The following is a 24,197-nucleotide window of genomic DNA, read 5'->3' on the forward strand; positions in this document are numbered from 1 at the left end:
ATGCCTCTATGTCCTTATTTTCTATTTGTTATATATTTTGTGTACGAGGAACTTAGCCTATTAACTAGACTTATTATACCTGTATAATACAAAGTGATCAATAAAGACTGTTTTCTCTGAATAAGTTTTTCCTCCATTGCTAAAGCCAAAACACAAGTGCAATAAGTCCTATTATCAGTCTAAGTCCTTGTAGACAAAAAATATATAACAAACAATACAATCAGTTAAAACGTGTTTTGAACAATAAAAATAAGTGTTGGCCATAGAGAGTTATTTATATATAGGGCTTTAATTATTATATATCCGTCAACGACCAAATACCTGAGGCAGTTAAGGTGTCTGGGAGACTCGTCCGTCCTGAATGTGTGTGGCCTCATCCTCCACCATTTGACTAATTCCACTGTGAGGTTGCCTGAACCCACAATGGGTATAGAAAAAACACTATTAGTGTCCATGGGGCTGAAAATAATAAAATTATATTAATAGTATATATCAGTACTGTTTATAATACACGACAAGAAGAAAATTAATATACAAATGTTTCAATAGCTCCATATTTAAATAAAGGAATTAAAAAATCCAGTAACGAATTGCGTAACTTTCCCGGCTGTTATGCACTTTTAATTAAAAATATCATTTTTTTATATTAATAATAATAAATAAAATTGTGTGTGGCTCCATCTATTACGAGATTTTTGTTATAAAGGTCCTTTTTGTGTTAATAATGATTATGAAATGGGGTAGAGACCAACCCTCTCGAGACATGATACATGACCCACCTCTCGACCTTTAACCACCAAAATTTAATAGCACCAATGCGCTTACATACAAGTTACCGTGCCAAGTTTTATTTCTTAATCTTTAACCCATCCTTAGATATTAAACGCAATAGAAGCCAACACACACACACATAACGGTTTATTGACATTTTTTTTTTTTTTTTTTTTTTTGTATTTAGAGATGTCAAAACATTACGATTCCAAAAACCCGGAAGGTCAAGTGTAACACGATTACAATATTATATTAAAACAGCCAAGAAAATAACAAGAAAATAAGAATTTGAGGCAATTACAATACTTTCCCGTTTTATAGCAGCCGGGGAAAGAGAAATCAAAAATAATTTACTTGACAGCCACCACTTATTAGTGGCGCGTCATCAAAAATTCTCCAAAATTCCGTTTTACGTTTAAAAAATAATTTATACAATAAAATATATATATATATAAATTAATTATTAATATTCAACCGTCAAAAATTTAATAACGAATAAACGAATACAAATCGAAAATAATTTACTTACTAACCACCATTATCAGTGGCGCTCCATCGAAAACTTTTCTAAATTCCGTTTTACGATTAAAAAAAATAATAATAATTTATATAATAAAATACATCACGAAAAATTAAAAAATTTTAACGTAAATTAATATTCGACTGGCCAAAAATTTAATTACGATGTATATATATATATATAAAAAAATAATAATAATAATAAACAGTTCGATGACGTCAGGGTATTTCCCAAAACAACAGATAAAAAACAAAATGGCTGCCGTTATATTATCGTCTGGCTTGACAATATCGTAGAAAATGACGAACGAAACCGAATTAAAGTCCGTAGTTTGGGAATGGATGAACGACCGATGTAAATGGACCTCTTATTCGCCGGAAGTATGCCATTTATTAGAACGTGCACACGAAAGGGGGCTGAATTTAGTCTGTTTGGGTGACGTCGAATCTCGTCTGAAGTCTTACAACGTCAATTTAAGGGAATTTCAACAAGTTTCCGAAGTCACCGGTAAGTAAGAATGAAATATTCGGTAATTTAAAGGTTATAAACGATGGAATGTCGTATTAAAAGACACAATAACACAGTTGTGAGGAGTGTAATCCGTCATGCATAAAAATACACTATTTAATTGTGTTTTTGATCCGGTCGACGTTTACGGTAAGTACGGTGGACCTTGATGTTGCGTCCTTGCCGTTGCGTGTACGGCAGACTCGATACCGGGAGGGCGCTACGTCCGGGTTTGTCGTACTTACGGTAAGCGTCAACCGGATGAAAAAACGGAACGAAATATTCTGAAAGTGCCTGCAGGACGAAAAGAATGACGAGTTCTCGATGCGGCTGTACGTCAAGAACTAGACGCGTAACAACTCAGTTTTGTTCTTTCCGGCCCGTCGGTGCTTTCGGATGGTTTAATTGCATTTTTCGCCCGATAAGTACGGTGTAGTGTCCTTGCCGTTTGCACACGTGGCGAACTCTATGTTTGGCGAATTGAGCTAAATTGTTCGCTGCATTGAGAGTTTGCCGTGTAAGCAAATAGCTAGTATGCTACGTCAAGGTCTACCATATTTACCGTAGATGTTGATCGGATGAAAAGTGGAGTTAAATACTCTGAGAGTGCCTGCCAGACAAAGAACAAGAAGAAAATAATGGCTGTTATACGGCGAGTTCTTGATTTGGTGAACAGAGCTAAATTATTCGCTATATTGGAAACTTGTCGTGCGACTGCTTGGTTTCTCTTTCTATTCTTTTCGGCTCGTCGGCACTTTTGGATGATTAAATTGTGTTTCTCAACCTGTTGATGTTTGTGGTAAATACAGTGGACCTTGATGTAGTGTCCTTAGTTACAGGAGTGTGCTGCTGTTTGTAGGCATTTAGGAACAACAGTGAAAGAAAGAAAGATGGTGGCATCTGTACTATCAATAGTATTGTTAAAGAAGAATCTGATTTTAAAATATGCATTTTTAGAGACAAAAGAAGGGTCTCAGTTGTAAAATTTAATTATAAAATGGATTATCTTGCCGACAGAGCATTCAAAGTAGCCACGAATAACATTAAAATGCCAGCTACCACTCAAAAAAGTTTAAGGAGACACTTACATAACTGCGTGCACTAACTCGCACTTTCACAACTTCTAAATTTTCATTCATAAAACCACATAATGGACCCTTAATTGAAACTATTTGAGCCATGGAGAAAGCCATGTTGCTTTCCACCGTAAACTACTACTACAAGCAGCCATTTTTGCCGTCCAATGGTGTGCGCTCCAGCCAAAATATAGGAACGCATTCTGCAGGAATTTTTAAGTGAATGCTGCTTGTGCAGGGTTACGCAGAAAAATAAAAGAACACACCCAATGTTTCTGGTGATCTTTGGTAATGCATGGAAATATTCTGAATCTCTTGCCAATGTATAGAAATATTATGGTGCCTCACAATGTTTAATTTGTTTCAGAAGGCTGTTCAAACTGTAAATTGTTTGAAGTACAAGTAAATTTTCCTTATTCGAAATAATAGAAAGTGAATTAATCTGTTTCCAGGTCCTAAACAATACCCATCTCCTAGAGGTCAACATAGTCTTACCTTTAGCCACATTTGCTGCTTTTGTTGCTTCCTTGTTCTTAAGAATGGTGTATACCAGATCAGAGGTGGGCAAACTACAGCCCACAAGTCTTGCGGCATGCACACAAATTTACATCATTTTTATTAATAAAATTAGAAAATTTAAGTTAAATACATAATCAGTAGACACTTTGCTCAACTTTTTCAAATGTTTGTCTTGTACATAACTCTATGTTCACACTTAGTGTGATTGTGAGTGCTATCAGTCAATCGGAGTTCAATTGGATGATATCACTCACAATCCTTTTTCTCATTTGCAGCCACTGGAGACTTTACAGATGATATGTGGATTTTGAGGGAATTGCTCACCTCTGGTATCCAATGTTGACTTCCTCTTAGGCTTTGTTGCTTCCAACTTTTCTTGGATGTCACAGTTAATAGATAGGAATTATATATTTAACAAAATACACTAAAAATAAAATGAGAAAAGCTCTGAAAAGACGCAAATGTAATGCAAAAGATGCTTTCGTGGAGAGAGCGAGAGATGACTCCGGTAACAACATATGGTATTTATGTGGCAAGCACATTTTTTTCGCTGTGCGCACAGTTCAAACATAGAAGCATCGTTTGAACTCTGGATCAAATTTCTCTCAAAGTTCGTGTTTGAAGTGAGGTGCTAATGCATGGAAATACGTATTAATTAACAAGTCAATGAAATGCATATCAATACAATTTCGATGCAAATATTATACACTTCTATGTATTTTTTTTTACTTATTTATTTAATTTCTTTATTATTATAAAACTGCAAGCAATATTTATTTATACAAATCCTGTTATAATCAATTTTATTTTTCAATGTAGTTAAGTATTTGATTTTTTTCAATTGTTTATATTTTATTTCAAAGATTTAATGTTTTTATGTTTCATTTCTAAATGTTTGGTAGCCCAATGAAGTAGACCAAAAATGTTTGATTTTTAATAAAACATTACTGTTTACATACTGTTTATGCTCTTTAACGACACCAAACACCGAAAGGTTTATTATGCTGCTTTATTCCCTTAATGTTTAAAATCATTGTATTAAATTACAAAATTTTTATACATGATTATAAAAGAGCTTTTTGTCTCGAAAATTGTTGAGACTAATATCTCAAATACTATAGTAGAGATAACAGAGACTTATCACACTACTACTGGTAACATCAAAATGGCAGTTCTATCATCAGAATGCAACTTTATTACTGGTATGCATTTCAGTACACAAAATCCTCATCAGTCATACATAAAAATATCTAGATATCTATCGTTTTGATGTTATCAGTAGCAGTGTGATAAGTCTCACTTATCTCTACTGTAATAAATAACTTTACCATTCACTGTCTACTTACATCACTTGTATCAAACAATTGTACTTCCTATAATGTGGTTATTAAATCTAACTTGTATTTTTGAGGAAGATTTTACATAAAGATTTAAAGAGGAAGTGGGCTATTGTAAGAAAAATGGGTAAGTAATGCTGAAAAATTCCCAACAAAAGGTTCAAGCTACACTCAACCTTCTCACTTAACTAAAGTGTCATAATGTTCAGCTATGCAGGTAGTTGCATTCTGATTGTGGTTCCTATGTAATTAACAGTGATATTATAAACTCCAGATCTTTCCAATAGAGGTTGTGGTTGGGGATGCGTTTTGCTGATTTACAATTCATTATCTTATTTACATAATTTAAGCAATATACAAAGCATTTAGAAAATGCCACTGCCACCTTCTTTTTGCCACTCATCTGGCAGAGTCAGTTAAATCATAACTTATCACTGATGTCCAGGATTGAATCTGGGTGATCAACTCTCAGGAATTTTTTACGAGTGTCCCACTTATTAAAGCTTATTCTTCCTGTACTGTGATTATTAAGAAACCTCTATAACATATCCATTACGGGTTCGGCCAAGTCCACAGTGAGGTGCCGAGCAGGAAGACTGGTTTGACATATCTGCGCCAGACTACCCATGAAAATTCCTGATGATCCATGCCAAATTCAAACTTCAGAACAGCACATCCTACTTGATCCTCCTCCTAGCTAGCTCCAATGGGTGAATCGTGCACAAAATGTACATAGGTGGGCCACAAATATTTCATATATTCTGTATACACAAAAATTAGACCTATTTCTGTCATTTATAAGCGTTATGTCAAATGTGTTTGCAGGCTGGGTTTGGATTGGGTGCCACAGCCTTCTAGGAATTATAAATGGACACATATCTAATGACATTGATTTTTGAATATTTTGACAATATTTGTTATTATTAGTGAAAATTTTAGTTAAATTGGTAAATTTTTATGCTGCTAACTCATTATATGTATTTATGGTATGTGATTTGTATATGATGATAAAAAGACCAATTGGCAGTTGAAATTGTTGCAAGATGTGGAAGAGAGTGTAGATGTGACAGTTTATTTAAGAATCACGGTCAGTTACAAACACACACAAATAGCTTCACCTAAATGTACAGTACAAGGGTAAACTTTTGACGGTTTTTGGCCTCTTGAAAAGAGGAAAAAAGGAGGTAAGATCAAAGAGATGGGCATGAATGATAACTAAGATTAACACGTTTATGGCATCAGTAGATAAACGTTTAGGCAGCTGCTGGGCGTTACGAGTCACCTGTGACTTGTAGTCTATTTTAATACAGGGCGGCACGAGTCACCCGTGCTTTGTACTATTAAATTAATATATTTTATTGCGTATAATAAAATAATATCAATATATCAAGTATGATGTTTGTTGAACAATGTTATCAAAACATATGCATCGCCCCATGGAAAAACAAGCAATTATGTCTGTAGCCCTAACTAGACATGTCTATACGAGTCACATGTGCCTCGTAATGCCATGAACGTGTTAAGATTCAGTGAAAATTGAATGAAGCACAACACCATGAGCTGAGAATTCTGCAAATCTCTCTCTCTTAGACTGTTTCTTTACTGCACCAACCAAGTTTGATGCTCATAACAGATGCAGAAGATGGTCGAATATGATATTTTACAATGTTGTATTCCAAAAATGAGGTAGAGTGACCTTGAAAGTATTTGGATATTTGGTATTTAGAAGATTTCTAATTAAAAGTGTGAGATAAGCAGAGGGTTAGGGGTTAAACCTCGCTGACCACTTACTCTGCATGGGTTGGCGAAACCCTATCTCTTTGTCATTGGATGGCTAGGAGGGCAAAAAGTGAATGGGGAGGTGCATTGGTAAGTCGACAGGCGTCTTTGATTGACAGGAGACAAGTTAACAAAACAAAACATTTATTGAATAACTAGAATAAAATACAAAGGCGGTTACAAACTATTCTACGATAAACTATGAGATTAAATGCGGTTAACATACGCTTGAATGCAACTATATGCAAGTTTACAGATTCTAACTAAGATGGCTATGCGTTAAGCCTATTGCCGTTGCTGGAGAGAGAGTTTACAAAGGTCCTAACAAAATACCTCTTGGTGTGAGATTGGACAATATAGTCGCCAATGATATGGCTGGAGTGTGGCGGTCGCCGAAGGTCTTCTCCGACGGGATTCCATTCCTGGGCATGGAGATGGACACAAGTATAGAAACAACTTTCCTATGCATGCACGCTAAGTTTCCGGTGGTGCCAGCTTTTATAGTGTTAGTGTGGGAAGCAGTCGGTTGTTGATAATTCCTGCAGCTTGCAAATTCCTGACAGCTAAGTGTCAACTTTCCCACCTAACTGTTGATAGTTAATGGAGACCTCTGCTCTGATTCTCTGCAAGGAGTTTTTTCTATTGATGATTGTTTACAATATTTTTGAACAAAAAAATGAAAGTTTTCTTTCATTTACAAAAATTTTCCCGCTAAAATCCGTGGTCTCACAAAAGCATAAACTACAGAACGGAATTTAAAATGCAGAATATTTCCAAAATATCTTGAAACATGTTACAATAGGATATATTTGCTTAGCAATTATTACCACTTCTTTGCCTTACAGTTACCGTACCTTCCAGAAGGGCTTTCTATGGAAAGCTGACCCCTATTGAGGTGTTAGACACATGAAGAAAACTTGGAAAATTTCACATGGCCAGCTTGTCAGTCGGGCACAAACCCATAAACAACTGACTGCTTTTGACAATATGAGATATACAATAGGATTAATGTATGTATTTATATGCATTAATCCTATTGTATAACATCTTTTATGTGCTAGATACACATTATTTTGGAAAGAATAAGGTTAATTCTATTAGTTTGTTACATGCAATGTTATATTACTTTATATTTAAATCATATTCCATAAACAAATTTATAACTGATATATTGAAGTAAAATATGCTTTGTAGATCATGTGTGTTTCTATCTTTACAGGATACAGGCGTGCCGTTCGGAGAAAATTGTTTAGTAGTAACAGCATGGCGGCTTCGGGCGTGTGTTGGCAGTGGGCCGGAGACAAAGCAGGACAATGGTTTATCTTTGATATGGACATAGCCGCCATTATTGAAGATGCTTTCGCTCAGGTAATTTGATTTTTTATCCAAAATAAATTAAGATGATAACTGTAATTTTTTGTTACATCTTTATTATTGTAATTATGCAGATTGTTGCATATACAATTTGAAAAACTATATTCATAACATTATTTCTAAACACAAATGTATGTTGAAGAGTAAGGATATTCTGTTACAGTTCCCAATTTTCTTTAATAACGATAGCATTTTTGGAACATAGTTTTGTTCTTTCACTCATTTATGGAAAATAATAGATTGCATGGCGGGCATTATGACAAAATTTGAAATATTCTGACATATGACAAGTCTATTACAATGAACCTTTAAGTTTTATTTATTTCACATTATCAGTTAAACATTTTTGAAACTTCTAACATTCTCAAATTATTATAGCATCTCTGAGTCTTACTTTTTAACGTAACAGAAGTTAATGTATTTACAGTAATTTTAATTGTATTAAAACAAAGTTTGTAACCTGTCGTAGTTTCTAAAACTACTGTTCTTTAAAAAACACATATGTACACATATTCTATAACCATATGTAACAAGACGTCTGCACCCATATTTTTAGCAGGAGTGACAGAAATGACAAACAGTAATTTGGAATTTTTCTAAAGACAAGTGAGCTTTATAGTGGTTAGCATTTCATTCTATATATAAACTATTTTTTTAAGGTATCCATTGGGTTCAACCATTTAGGAAAGACCACTCCAGAAAATTCTGGGGGGTTTTTTGACCTGCCCAGATTCAATCCAACTTTGTCAGAGTGGTAGGCTGACAACTTAACTACCTTGGCTGTCCTGCTAGAATTACTTGCGAGACTCATTATGCACAGTGGGCCTAATTGTGTTTGTTCTGATATAAGTTATTTGTTTATCAAATGAAACAATCTTACGATAGTAAGAAACTGACTCGTATATTTTTGAGCATCATTAGAACATCTTACTGGAATGAAATGATTATTCTTGTTCTATCAAATGCAATCATAAATAACAATAGTGAAGAAACCTTGCTAATGAAGGTGATAGTATTTTTTATTAAACCCATTTAATTCTTATTTTCGACGATGTGCCATTGTTTAACTTAAAATTTTAGCTTGTATGTTGCTGTTTTTAAAAATTTAAAGTAAATGATTATATACATAGAGAATAAGTTTCATTAAAATAAAAAAGAAAATTCTTTGAAACCGCTAACAAGTAATTTAAAAATGAACATCTATTTTATTTTAATAGCAATTTGTGAAAGTTCTGACTGTTGAAAGGAAATTTTTTTTTGGCTAAAGTGGGAAGAGAACCTGAAAGAAAAGATTGATATACAAATTTAAGATTTTCATAGCATGTTTCTAATGGATAAAAAAGGTTTTTACATATTAAAGAAAAATTTCTATGTTGATCTTCATAGTAAGACAAGATTATCTGTGGCAGTTACGTTCAGATAATTGCAGCACAGAGTTTATTTAGAACATCCAAAAGGAGTAGGTACCATGGTGTTACGATAATGTAATGCAGATATATGCCAGGCTTCAGTTCTGACAGTCCTGTTGTAAGTTAGTTTAATCATAAATCTGTCATACGTGGTATGATCCAAAAGTTCGGGGACTGCAGTAATCTATGACAACAAAAGCATGTATTTGAAGTTACAGCGTATGAAATGGATTCTACCAAACCACCTCTACGTGTTCAGGTTAATTTCACCCATGTCATGTGATTAAACCGCGAGCGCTGCTGTTTTTTTCCGGAGATAGTTACCTTTGTTCTGCGAATGTAATAAAAGTGGAGTTTCAAGAACAACCTCCAACATTAAATTTTGTCAGCGTTTAGGTAAAACACCTACGGAGACTTTAAAATTGCTAAGAAAGGTGTACGGTGATTCTACCATGGCGAAGTCGAAATATTGGAGGTTGTTCTTGAAACTCCGCTTTTATTACGTCGCAGAACAAAGGTAACTATCTCCAGAAAAAAACAGCAGCACTTGCAGTTTAATCACATGACATGGATGAAATTAACCTGAACACGTAGAGGTGGTTTGGTAGAATCCATTTCATATGCTGTAACTTCAAATACATGCTTTTGTTGTCATAGATTACTGCAGTCCCCAAACTTTTGGATCGTACCACATAGTACGTGTCTGTGAACGAAAATAAGATGCCAATGTAAAAACTCTTACACTAGGCGATTGTAAACCAGTAATCAATGCCAGTATTGATAAGAACAGCATATGCATTAATTTAATAAAGCCATTTATTATAGTTAATAAGAGGTTATGCTTATGATTACACAACTGGCAGCAAAGACATTTTGTTTCACATGTGAGGCTACGAATGTTTTAAGAAATGATTGTCGTAACTTTTAATAGTCTTGTGTTGAGCATATCCATATTAATAGCATGATGATACCAACAATTTTGTGTAATGAGTAATATTTTATTATGCCTATTATTTTAAAAAATGGGATGAGTAAGATTGTTTCAAGTTGTTAGTCATTTGTACAATTTTAAAAACTTGCAACAGCACTGAAGGATTTTGGAGATCTTTGATAATCGCAAATTAATGCAAACCATAAAATTTGAAATAATTAGCAACTTGAATAGCATCTCTAGAGTGGCAGCGATTGTCCATAAAATAGTCATGGGGTGAAAGTTAATCTCTTGTCAGCAACTGGAATTTGAAATTTCTTAACACTACTATACAAAGGCTATCAGATGAGCACACATCACAAAATTTCATTGTCAGAATAAATTACATCAGATCTTTGTGAATTTGCAGTTCATCAAGAGCGACTTGTTGCAGGTTCTCCTTGCTAGTTATTACACTGGCTGTTTGTAATAGTGGAATTATGATTACTGGAAAGATACCAAACAGACCAAATTCAAGGTTTTGTAATCAAATAGTTTGATTAATAAGAATGACACAATTTGAAAATGACAATGTAATAATTCACATGGTCAATGAAAAGATTTTTTTAGGGTATTTCGATAAAGATTATTTTGCTCTTACTATTTTTAATTGCAAACTGTAAGCGAAAGTTGAATTAGCAAGGAAAGTACTCAAAACTTTTTATTATTTTACAGGGTCTTGGCTTCATTGACTTAAGCAAAATTGCCAGTAGCTATTCTTACAGTATCAATTTTAAAACCATGTCTCAAAAGAGTACTCGTACCGGTTTTGAACGACCCGTCAGGAGGACAGTCTCTTCCCCCTATCCATTGGTCAGGCATGCGACGAAATCCTCCACCGTCTCCACAGATGTTGATTCGCCACCGAAATCTCCCGTCCATACCGACTCTCCTCCGGCAAAGAACACGAGATCAAAGAGTCAGAAGAAGAGCCTAATGAAACATTTTTCTAATTTTGCCAATAAGATTGTGAAATTGGCATCGACTGGTGAAGACGATTCAAATGACGGAGACGCGGAGAGATCCATCTCTGACAGAAGTGTTGATGGTGCATCCAATAGCACTTCAGAAATTCTTCCTCTCTGCGACAAGAAAACCACTAACTCTAGGTAACCTTTTATAAACAAAACATTTTTATACTTTAATTTTAAATAAAAAAAAACCTTAAAAAAACATAGAACACATTTGTTTAATTTACTTTTTGTTGTGTTACATGGAAATCTTTAGTCTCAATCAAACTTTTCCTGATGTAACTAAAATAAATAAAATCTTGTAGAAAAGAAGCCAGAGGAAGAAAAAAATCAAAAGCTCAGAGTAAAGGTTAGTTAATTGACACTTAGTTTAAAAAAAAAAAAGGTCGAATCTTATTTAATCTTCATTTTATTGTTAAATTTCAGCTGGACCATCAAACAGTAAATCATTAAAAACTCAATCTAAAGACTTTCCGAGCGTGCCGTATCGTCACTCTTTCTTTGCCGGCGAAGTGAAACCGGTACCCGGCATTAAGCCGCCAAAGACTACAAGAAGCAATTCGACCTCCGAAGATCTGTCGTCAGGTACTTTATTTCACACAAATGGGTTGAAGTAGATTTACTTTGTGTTAATTTTCTCTTCTGGTTTAAGGTAAAATAGATGGAGAGGAGGTGATCGGGCAGTTTGCTTCTGTTCAGGATACAAATGGCTCGACAGAGGTGAGTAAACATTACTCCCCAAAATATCAGGTCAGTCTGTAAGTTCATGCGTATTTTTATCTACAAAAAAAGCAACCAAAAACTTTAATCAAATTTTATTTCAATCTCTAATGTGTTCACCACTATTTTGTACAATTTCTTGCCATCTTGATGGTAAAATGATTTTGGTTTCGAATCAAAATATTCAGAAATAGCCTTTTTTAAATTGTTCTCATCCTCAAAAGTTTTCCCTTTTAAAAATTTCTGCAAACTGTGAAAAAGATGATAATCAATGGGAGCAATCTCTTGCGAATATGGTGGATGAAATAAAATTTCCCAGTTGTTGCTTTTCAGTTTCTCTACAATTATTTTTGCAGCATGTGGTCTGGTATTGTCATGTTGCAAGAGGCACGTGCTTTCTGTTCACTAATGACGTAGATTTTTTTTCAATTTTTCATTTAAACGCTCTAATTGATCACAATACAATTGAGTTGTAATTATTTGATTAGGTTTTAACAGCTCAAAGTGAATTACACCGGACCTACTCCACCAAACAGACAAAATAATTTTTTTTTGGATGCAACCCACCTTTTACAGCCGGTTCGGCAGCTTGTCACGATCCGTCCATTGTCTTTTTTGTCTCCAGTAACCAGCCGATCAAGGAAAGGTTGTAAAGCAATACGGGATAAAAGATACCTGCAAATGTTTACATGTTGTTGTCAGTTAGCTATTGACAGTTCGTGTGGTATCCATTGTCCTAGCTTTGAAACTTTTCCGATTTGTTGTAGGTGTCTATGAACAGTTCCATGGGATGAATTTAAACGTTCCGCAATTTCATCAGACTTATGTTAACACGTTGACTGCCATCTACGAGATGACTCGTAGTTACCGTTTCTGCCTAGGACGCCACCTACGAGTTATATCGTAGTTTGTTTCCTTGCCATATTTGTGCAGCTACGATGTAATTCGTAGTATATCAGTGTAAATATGAATAGATAGCTTCAGGGGCAAGAACAAAAAATCAAGTTTGGCTTACATGAACAGAACATTTATTAATAAATGAACAGAAAATATAATCATAAAAAGTTTATTCAAAATCGAAAGCAAAACAATATTTTTATTGTTTGTGATAATTTTTAAAACAATCTTCTACGCAAAGGGCTGGCTTCTCAAGACAGATTGGACAGAAATAACGCGTTTCTCGGCGTTTTTTAGCTTTGGTACAAATTCGACATGGCTTTGTCAGATGTTGTTTTTTCTGAGTAGATGGGATACTCTGTAAATAGTGGAGCTTCTGCAATTTAATTTTTTTTGAAACTGGTTGAATCTCTTCTCCAATCAACGCTTTGACGAATGCTTCTCTAAACTTTATAAGTTTTATTTTAGAAGAAGTTGCTTTTTGAAAGAGTTTGTGCGCATTATGTATATATATTTCTATAATATGTAATGCAACCTTTTTGGGCCATCTAATAGTCTTTCTTAGAGCTGTGTAGTACGATAGCATTTGATCTGATCGTCAATGCCAGACATTCCATGATTATAATCTCGAATTATATTCGGTTTCATCGAACATTTTCCATTGCGATTGAACACCTCTACCATTTCAACAACGTGCATGTTTGAAATGGTAAGGACTTCTCGTTTGTCTTTCCATTTACATACAGTAACAGGACCATTTCGCTGCCAAATAAACTCCCCCATCCTCACCAAAAATTTTGTCAGATTCTGAATCACTTAGATTAGTGTAGTAATCAAGTTGTTTTTTAGTCAGTGGTCTTTTCTTATCCATTTTGGGATATTTATAATTTGATTATAAAAATAAATAAAAAATAACACTCTCAAAAAAGACGTAAATGTGATGTGCTCGCCTCTATATCCGATTTATTACTAATGAATTTAGACGCACATCTCCGATTGGCTGTAGCGAAGTGACAGGACGAATCGTGTCTGTGCACGAATTAACTCGTAGTTTGGCTTTAGCGAAGAGCTTTCTGTTACATAAGCCAACTACGAGATAATTCGTAATACCTTTATTTTAAGAAAAACACATTCTATATGCTATTTGATTATTACTATATACTCTGATTAGAGTTTTTAATAATATAATATAATTAAATTAAGTTGGCGTTTTACAACAGAATCCTAAAAAGTCACGTGGCAGTCAACGTGTTAAAGACAGTTCTGCTTCAACTAGTGCAGAGAGAGCATCATCATTAAAGTCAACGGGTCTTCCAGTACGAGCCTTATCCTCCACACTAAAATCATTGTTTCTAAATCTTTCAAACCATTTCTGTGCAGTCCTTACACTAATTACAGTTTGATTGTGTACAGTATTTATTTTTTGGCTGCATTTGCAGCATTCTCACCACTTAAAAATAAAAAGTATAAAACATGTTACTTCCATTTTGAGGAAAATAATTATGTGAACAAGATCCAATTTAACACTTCAGTGTAAAAAGTATCCCATTAGACTGACATTTTTAACAGCAAAACAAGATTTTTCTCAAGGTCATAAAAATGTGCATGGACTTATGGACTAACCTGATAACTTTGCATGAGTTAAATCCAAAGTTTGCAAATTTTAGGAATGCATCATCTGCTGTGAAAATCTGTCCATCCATTCGCCTTACGACAACACTGGTTTAGTCATCACCCTACGTTCCTGTCTTCACACTTTTCACAAAGCGTGCCTCAAAGCTATGTATAACAGCGGAACTCAGGTATGGAATTTTTAATATTGTATTATACGTATTGTTACTGCATTTATTGGTGTAACTATTTTACTAGATGTTCTTTTGTAATGGAAAAATAAGAAACGAATCCACACTCGGCATAAAGAATAATTACTAAAATCATCACGAGAGATATTTATTTGCAATACACTAATGTTTTCAGCCTAATACATAGGCTATCCTCAGGTGACATACTTTTGGAACTGTGCATTAGGCTGAAAATATTAGTGTACCAAAGGTGTTTTAATATGTTTAATCACTAAAGTCATGCTTACCATGTGGACATGTTGCTAGTTACACCATCTAGGTCCAAACTGATATCTATAATCCAGTTGTTATTGGCATAATGTTTAAATTGGGCTATTACGCGTGTACATTGGCATTTATTTTGTTTCATATCTCACAATGGAGTAAGCTTAAGTAATGAAATTCACCACAGAAACACATAGATAAAGGGCTTTGATGCTAATAAGTTTTGGAATATGGAACTCGGGACTAGGACTAATATGCCAATAATGAGAAATTTCCATTACAGTATTTCTAAAAAGTCATCTCTACCCTCAAAATTAAAAGTTTGATATTATTTGAAATGGCAGTACACACAACTGTGAACTAGCATCAGTGTCGTTTTTAATGGCAATCTTTATCAGGAAAAGGACCAATATTTTTGCCGAATTAAGCCTTCGTTCTTATAAAGATTATATGCGTCGTGTAATTGAAAATTTAATATCCTAAAGCCTGATGTATTGATACTAATCCAACCTCTTGCCATATTCAAATCCAAATTACTCGTTAATAATTAGAAACTAATAGCCCAATTTAACTACGGCGAGAGTTTGGATTAATGTTAAGGGACCCAAGTGCCAGAAATCGAGCGAGGACCTTTGCCAAGTTGAGTAAATGCAGCTTTGAAAAATTTCTTCAAAAATGTCGGATGAGGTGCAATCAACAGACATACAGATTTTCTTGTGCACAGTGTTGTCAGATTTGTTACTCAATTTGCTTGCAGTTACACAAAGTTCCATTGACAAAAACAACAGTACAGTAGCCCTCAATTTGGTATCGTGTAAATTGCACGTAAGCAATCGTTTAAACTCAATAAAATCTTATTCTAAGAGTAGCCTGTTATTCCAGAGAATATTCAACTACAGTACAGTAAACCCAACTTATTTTTAGTATAACTTATTTTTAGTATATACTAACAATTTACAGAAGTGTATTCTATGGGAAAAATACTGTAGATGATGATAATTATGTGCAATTAACAAGATGCTTAATAATCTTTTATTAGTCTGTGATATCAAGACGGAGTGGTCCAATAAATCTGGAAGTCAAATGTTTCGTGAATTTCCATTCAAAAAATTTTAATATCTGTAGTGTGAGCATCATATATATATAATGCTCATGTTATGTTAGTACAGGTAACCCCTGTATAACACGGGAGTTACATTCCAAAAAATTGCCATGTTATATGAAACAAAGAACTAGTGCGAAAAGGGGGGTTAAGTTCCAAAAATTAAAAAAGCGTGCTGTTAAATCATTCTTTAAGTCGGATTTATGATTCACGAAAGGCCAACGCAGGCATCGGGGCATACAAAATTACAAATAAAAATAATAATATTCTGATTATTATACTGTAAAAATATAATATATATATATATATATACAAAATAATTTATATTGTTAATTTAAATAATTGCTAGGGGCAGCCCATGGCCATTTTTGGCATACAGCGATATATAAAGGTGAAAAACTCGATTCTAGTAGACTTTTTTTATGAGCAAAATACTTAAATAAGTGAATATTTTACCACAGATTATTCATCCTATATGATGATCTCAGCATGAGAATCATCAGTTTGTAACAGTTTTTAATACATTTCATGTTGTATGAGGGTTTACCTAATTCCCGAACCGTGTTAGAGTGAACCCGTGCTATAAAGCACCGCGTTATACAGGGGATATTCCCAATTCTCAAACCACATTAGAGTGAATCCATGCTATAGAAGTTCCGTGTTACACGGCGGTTACCTGTATGTATAAATTAATACATACTATATTTTACATTAAAAGAGTACCATCCTCGTGCTCGTGACAGGTTGCAACAAAAATAATACTGCTACATGTGGAAATTAAGCCCAGGAAAATTATTCAAATACACAGACCTCAAATTGCTAGCATTTTTCTTAACAATTGAGACATAATAATAATTTTGTTAAAGGCAGTAGCAGGATAAAAAATATATATATATAATAAAAGTAATTTGAAGATTTATTAAGATTTAGTGAAGCATGTCCTTTTAAAGTCAAATACTAGTGAGGTTGCAACTGACGTTTTCAACACAAAAACGTCAGCCGCAACCTCGCTATTATCAGTAAGCAAAGCAGTTAAAATTGGGTAATGCCACAAAAGTTCTGCATGCGGCCAACCTCCTTATAGAATTTTCTGCATACTTATTGTTCGGACGTGTTCGAACATTAGGTGTGTCCGTGTGACGTAGTCGATAATGTCACGTGGCCAATGGAGTTCGTGTAAGACTGCCTTATTACTCAGGTCTGCCATTCTCTCTATTCTGATCCGAGTCCCTACTGCTGGAATGCCGGTCTAGAGAGCCGTCTTGTACGGTGGCTCCCAACCTTCACCACTAGTTTGTTGGTGGTATGTAGGACACTGACAACACATTTCTTTAGGAATGTCTGACTGATCTCCAGATAATATGAGAGGGATCAGGAGCAGGATGGCAGTGTCTATATTCCTTCAAGTGGTACATCTATCTAGGCAAGGTACTAAAAGGTCCCTTTTTCTAATCATTACTTTATAATTGCACTTCTAACTAATCAACTTCTGTCTCTGCCATGACACACAATGTTTTTGCCAATGATTAATAAATTTCGACGTGTAAATATGGTTTCAAAATTAATTTTATTGATTACTGTGTTTAATATTTCTTGAAGGACGGTCACCTACAGTGTCCAACCTGCAAGACCATTTACGGTATAAAACGAGGCAACCAACCTCGGGGAACCATGGACTTTCACGTCATACCCTGCTCCTTACCCGGGTATCCCGAATGCGACACCATCTCCATCATCTACAACATTCCACCCGGCATACAGGGACCGGAGCACATCCATCCCGGCAGGAGATACACCGCCCGAGGATTTCCGCGGGTCTGTTACTTACCAAATAACGAAAAAGGCAGAAAGGTATTTTATTTTAATTTACATTTCTTTAGGAATGTCTGACTGATCTCCAGATAATATGAGAGGGATCAGGAGCAGGATGGCAGTGTCTATATTCCTTCAAGTGGTACATCTATCTAGGCAAGGTACTAAAAGGTCCCTTTTTCTAATCATTACTTTATAATTGCACTTCTAACTAATCAACTTCTGTCTCTGCCATGACACACAATGTTTTTGCCAATGATTAATAAATTTCGACGTGTAAATATGGTTTCAAAATTAATTTTATTGATTACTGTGTTTAATATTTCTTGAAGGACGGTCACCTACAGTGTCCAACCTGCAAGACCATTTACGGTATAAAACGAGGCAACCAACCTCGGGGAACCATGGACTTTCACGTCATACCCTGCTCCTTACCCGGGTATCCCGAATGCGACACCATCTCCATCATCTACAACATTCCACCCGGCATACAGGGACCGGAGCACATCCATCCCGGCAGGAGATACACCGCCCGAGGATTTCCGCGGGTCTGTTACTTACCAAATAACGAAAAAGGCAGAAAGGTATTTTATTTTAATTTCATTATCATCAGATTAATTAGTCGTTAATTATCTTAACAAATAATAATAATCAGGTGCTGAGTCTCTTGGTTAAGGCTTGGGAAAGACGTCTCATCTTCACGGTAGGTTCTTCGGCCACCACGGGAGAAGACGACACGGTCACGTGGAACGAGATCCATCACAAGACCGAACTTTCCTCTAACTACTCGGGACACGGCTGGCCGGACGTGCAGTATCTGGACAACGTCCTGGCAGAACTGGCTCTGCAGGGCGTCACGGAATAGACTACGTCTTACGTAAACTCCTGCCACTGCACCGTTGTATATATTTTTTCTTTGTTCATAGAGGCCACGTGATTTGTAGCCAAAATCACTATTTAAATTTGTGCACATCAAGAGAAACCACTAGGCATTCACAGTTACATTTGTATTCTTTGTTACTACTCGTTTTTAAAGTTGAGTTTGCACGGTCACTAAAACCGGACTTTCAACTGTGTTTAAAAATTACAGAATGTGACTTTATCAGTGTTGCAATAAAGATAATATTTTAATACAGATTAATATTGTTATATTTGCTTATCTGTCAAACAATAATTGTTTGACAGATAATTTGTGTCAATTATCATTGTTTGACAGATAATTGACACAAATTGAACTTTGTTTCCTTTTGTAAACTTTACATGCCGTGATAATGCTGCGGACAATCAGCATTCATTCCGTCTCCTGTCTCTTACCTGTTCGAACCGCTCGTAGAATTTAGTTTTAAGATGGAAGGAAGCAAACTCTACTGTCGAACACCGCTCATCGAAAGCCTCCCGCTATCCAAACTAGCAGGCAGAGAAGTGTATTTGAAACTGGAAAATGCCCAACCCACCTCTTCCTTTAAACAACGAGGCCTGAGTTTCAGAGCACTGGAGGTAATTGTTGTTGGATTTTCATACAGAGAAGCGTGCCGTAACTAATTCGAGATTATAGATTTTTAAGGAGGGCTACAGAGACGTAGTGATTGCTTCCGGAGGAAATGCCGGCATGGCTATGGCCTACTGTGCCAGGAAGCTGGGGATGGGAGCCACCATAGTCGTACCGGAAGCCACCACGACGGCAACGAGAGTGAAATTAGAGCAGCAGGGTGCCAGGCTACGTATTCACGGAAGTAACTGGAGCGAAACGAACAAGACGGCGTTGCAGATAGCCAAAGAAACAGGTCAGAGATGTAATAAGAAACGAGAATTGTCAAGGACAATGGCTCTCGTAAAGTTTTGTATTGTGAATTTTTCTGGTTTTACTTCTAGGAGCGTTCTACATTCATCCTTTTGATCATCCCACCATCTGGTGAGTTTTAGTAATTTTCTCTAAACTAGTATCTAAATTTAATTTGTGAAATTTACTATGATGTTTCCAGGAAGGGAAATGCTACACTGGTCAGAGAAATTTATCAGGATGTTCCTTCTAAACCATCGCTGATAGTGACGTGCGTGGGAGGAGGCGGACTCCTCTGCGGCCTGGTGGAAGGCTTGCGAGACGTCGGTTGGGACGACGTGCCGATCGTTGCCATGGAAACCAGAGGCGCAGAGAGTTACAACGCGTCTATCAAAGCCGGTAAATTGGTTACGCTGCCAAAAATTACAAGGTATGGGAAATTTAGCCTTAAGTCTACCGTCGTCTCAGTCAAATTAGAACGTAATAGAAACGCACTCGTTTTGCAGTATCGCAACAACTCTGGGTGCCTGTACGGTCTGCCCGAAATCTTTCGAGTACGCAAGCGTCCACGAGATAATATCCGAAGTCACCGACGATGCCAGAGCGGTGTCCTCGTGCCTAAAATTTGCAGGTATGTCACACGCTTGTTGTTGTTATAAATGTAATTTTACAAAGAATTTTGCATCTTTAGATGATCACAAAATATTGGTGGAACCGTCGTGCGGCGCATCACTCTCTGCCGTGTACGACGGCTTCGTGTCCGACCTGTTCGCAAACGGCCGACCGAAAGGAGAGGGTCCGGTTGTGGTGGTGGTGTGCGGAGGAAATGATGTGTCCCTTAATCTGTTAGAAAAATGGAAAAGCAGGTTTTTGAATAATGTGTAATGCACAATTGTACAAAAACACACAATAAATCTTTTTTTTTGTTAATTTATATTTCATGTAATTTCATTATATTAGTCAATAGATTTGTTAGATAAAAAAAAAGTATTATGTACCTGGTTAGTATTATGCAAACACTAATGGTCCAGAAGCCCAACTGGTTCTGGCATAACCTGTGTTGAGACGAGTTCCACCACAGGAACATTAATAAGATTGCATAACACCTTTCGACAGTTACATGTGGCAACCAAGCATCGGTCTAATGCCATGTCGCATTGCACGGTCAAATTAAGGTTGTTGCCGTGGTCTGTTGCCCAGTTGAAGTATTTCGTGCAACAATGTATTATCACCATTTAATAGATATTTAGAGACGACACAAACACACCAAAGATTAAATTCTTTCATTTATCAATGCAAGGACTGAATCTTCAGAAGTCTGTCACTTCTATTTGGAGTTGTCGTCATTCAAATTCAACCCCCCCCCACACACAATTTTAAAAATCTATTCACAACAATCTTTATTTACATAATATGCAAGACAGACTTTTGTGTCGATCTTGTTTGGCATGCAAATCACGGGTAGAAAGAGGAGAAAATATTGCATTGCCGATATTGTTTCTAAAAATCTGAAAAGCACGACGCATTCGACGTTTTCGCGCCGGCAGAAATCCTTTGGCCAGGTTGGAATGGCAGGTGTTACGAGAATGCTGCAGTGTTTAAATCTGGTTTTATGTAAATAAAATGATGATAATTTGATTTTCTGTTTCTTTGAAGTTATCAATAAATGCACGAAGCGAGCATCCGAAACAATTGGCTATTGTCTCGTTTTAAGGATATTGCCATTTTGCAAAACAAGTGATAAATCGAATCTGCTAAGCAAAATGCATTTTTGGCATTTGTTAGCGAAAGCGTGCACAAACTAAGCCCGTTACGTACAGTACAACCCCGTATACTGGTCTGTGCAAATTGTTGGGAGTATCTTCGGGTATTGGACGCCGCCCCGTCGATTACAGACGTTAGTTTCGTACCAAACAGCCACATAAGTGACGAATACTCGACGCTCTGAATTATTTACCATTAATGCACAGCAAGGGATAAGAAAAGTGACGGGGTGATCTGCCAGGAGGCTCTCTTACATAAGTGTTTGACAAGCAGAATCCCGGGAACTCTGCATGCCCAAGAAAACTAAGCATCTGTTTTTTTTTTTATAAATTCTGTTAGGAAAATGGCAAAAAATCTTAAGAGCCTCACAGATATGACCCATTCGGTTTTGCCAACTTTCACTTTTTAAACATTTCAAGCAAAATTTAAATTATCGGACCGCCAATAAATGCACAAAGCTTTACATTTTGTAAATCATCATTTTGGTTTTAGGCGTTCCTTGTCACACCGATAAGATTTCCAAAATAAACCGGTAATTACACGCGACACCGGAGAGATTAAATTCCATTGGGGAAAACAAAACCAAAACACAGACGGGAATAATTGTAATGATATAGAATGTTGGTTTTTGCAAAAAATTTCTAGTATTATAGACTTAAAACTAATTGTTTTCATTTCTGTAATAAAAAATATTACAATTTGCTATTTTTGGACAAAAAGTATAAGGTCTGTTTGGGCATTTGTCAGGTGTGACGAGAGTTTGACCGTCCTCAATTTCTCTGTCTCCGTAGTCACAGTCACATGGAATTAGCGGGTTTTATTTCTTCGTTGGTAGTATAATGGCAACGACGACAAACCTCCAAAACAAACGTCCACAGAAAATCTACGGTCTTGTTAGGATGTTGATAATTAGATAAGAATTTTCCTCCTACAAATAGATCGCTAGGACTTTGGGTTAGTTGTGGTGCAACGAGTAGAAAAGTATTCTCACAAACTCATCCATTGTTAGCAGAGTAGTGTCTGATCTAGACCATTACTACATACACAGAATAGTTTAAAATGTCCACACTAATTTATTAATTCCATGCTTAATCAGTTTCAAAATTTCCATTATTTTTTGTAGTAAAATCAAACTGAACTAGACATTTAGCATAGGTTGTATTATATGAGGCGCATTCAATCAAAAACCAGAAACGCGCCATTATAAGTTGGGAAGACGAGCAATAGCATGGTAACTGCAATTGGTAACACGACGGTTTGAGAAAATGACACTACGCTGCTCTTGCTTTGTGCACGATTATCCGGTTTTATGCATAACCAGTTGGATTCAATTGACACGTGCAGGTACAGTAAGATGACGACTATGCGAATTGCACGCGGGTGTACGAGTAAAGTTGTAAATTTCCAAAAATAGCCACGGTTCTGTGGAAGATTCTCCGTTGTCTACGGTGGTTGCCATGGATATTCCACAGAACCACGGCTATTTTTTAAAATTTACAACTTAACTACATGAATTGCATGCAGTGTACAAGTAATCTTCTTACTGTACCTGCATGTGTCAATGAATTCCGATTGGTTTTCCATAAAATCGGACAACACTACTGCTCTTGCTTCCTGCACAGCCATTTTCTCAGTCCACGGTCTTACGATCTTACAATCTTGCACGTCGAATGTTTCCAGTCACAGTTACCATTGCCTCCGACTTTGAAGTTTCGTGTTTCAAAATTACTATGCTATTACTCCTCTTCCCGACTTTTAATTAACTTTTCTGGTTTTATACCGAATGTATCTTGTAGGACACAATCTTACCCTGCACTACTTTTTAAATCAAATTCCTCCCAATCTAAATACTCATCCGAGTACACACACAGACTTTTCTGATGACATCTTTAACTGCTATTGCCACCAGAGTTTCTGCTCCTCTATTCATCAGAACACATCTCTGAATTCCCGTTCCGCCGAAAGCTAGATGCGCAGGAGCATAACCGAGAGTAAGGAGAACAAAAAGCACTCGCATTCTTCCAAGTCGGATATTGGCTGGACTGGAAAAACGACCGGCAGAAGCCGAGGCGACTAAAGCACTTAAAGACGTCACATAAACGTCTTCTCGGAGTGTTTCGACACCTACAAAAGCATAATTTGTAAAAGGTACTTATTTCAAAGACACACTTCCATAAATACAAGAAGTCGTATTAAAGATTTTTCATACGTGGGAATAAGTTTGTTATAGTGCCAACAGCTTAAAAGTACTTCGAAACATCTCGTGCAACTTCGATGGGCCGGATAGTCTCGTCGGGCAGTGGGAGATGGCCTTTTTTGACATCATTTGGAGTGGCAAAGTCGAAGAAACGAAGGATCCTTGCAAATCGATTAATACGCAGGCATCCGACGGTTACATTTTCCTCACACGATTCTGTTAGCTCCGTGTTCATCGTTCTCGCCATTTCGGTCTCTCCTATTTATATTTTTGATTTATAGTTATCGCCCTATTGATATTTTTGACTAGAAAAACATTTTAAAACTTGCCTCTATTTTGTTGTATTTATTTTCAAAGGAAACTAAAAAAACAGTCAAAAATTTCCACTGACGAGACAGTGTACTTAAAATGGGCTTGACTGGTTTCTCGACACACTCGACTGTAAAATTACAATTAATAACTATTGAGTGAACTGTACATTCATAATAAGTTTGTAATGTTTAATATGTAAGTTTATGGAAAATTTTCATACAATTTTTTGAAAAATCAATAGTTACACTTTCTATAAAAATTTAGAAAAACTGTTTTAAAACCAATTTTTTGAGATGTACACGTGAAAAGTAAAT

The 24,197-nt window shown here is 35.9% G+C and overlaps 2 protein-coding genes across 2 annotated transcripts; both read left to right on the top strand.

Moving 5' to 3' along the window:
* The first annotated feature begins 1,527 nt into the window (after positions 1-1,527).
* Positions 1,528-18,967, top strand: LOC136970547 (E3 ubiquitin-protein ligase DTX4-like). The gene is made up of 9 exons (XM_067264984.1): positions 1,528-1,798; positions 7,729-7,877; positions 10,938-11,371; positions 11,539-11,582; positions 11,660-11,818; positions 11,886-11,953; positions 14,518-14,652; positions 17,618-17,869; positions 18,486-18,967. Exons 1-9 carry the CDS (start codon positions 1,591-1,593, stop codon positions 18,693-18,695), a joined length of 1,659 nt encoding a protein of 552 aa, XP_067121085.1. The 5' UTR covers positions 1,528-1,590; the 3' UTR covers positions 18,696-18,967.
* A 95-nt stretch (positions 18,968-19,062) lies between these two features.
* On the top strand, positions 19,063-20,540 carry LOC136970545 (serine dehydratase-like). The gene is made up of 6 exons (XM_067264981.1): positions 19,063-19,327; positions 19,386-19,614; positions 19,703-19,742; positions 19,813-20,040; positions 20,117-20,241; positions 20,302-20,540. The coding sequence occupies exons 1-6, from the start codon at positions 19,178-19,180 to the stop codon at positions 20,493-20,495; spliced, it is 966 nt and encodes a 321-aa protein (XP_067121082.1). The 5' UTR covers positions 19,063-19,177; the 3' UTR covers positions 20,496-20,540.
* Positions 20,541-24,197: the final 3,657 nt, after the last annotated feature.

Source organism: Centruroides vittatus, unplaced genomic scaffold (genome assembly GCF_030686945.1).
Source record: "Centruroides vittatus isolate TY-2023 unplaced genomic scaffold, ASM3068694v2 contig_202, whole genome shotgun sequence".
Lineage (NCBI taxonomy): Eukaryota > Metazoa > Arthropoda > Arachnida > Scorpiones > Buthidae > Centruroides > Centruroides vittatus.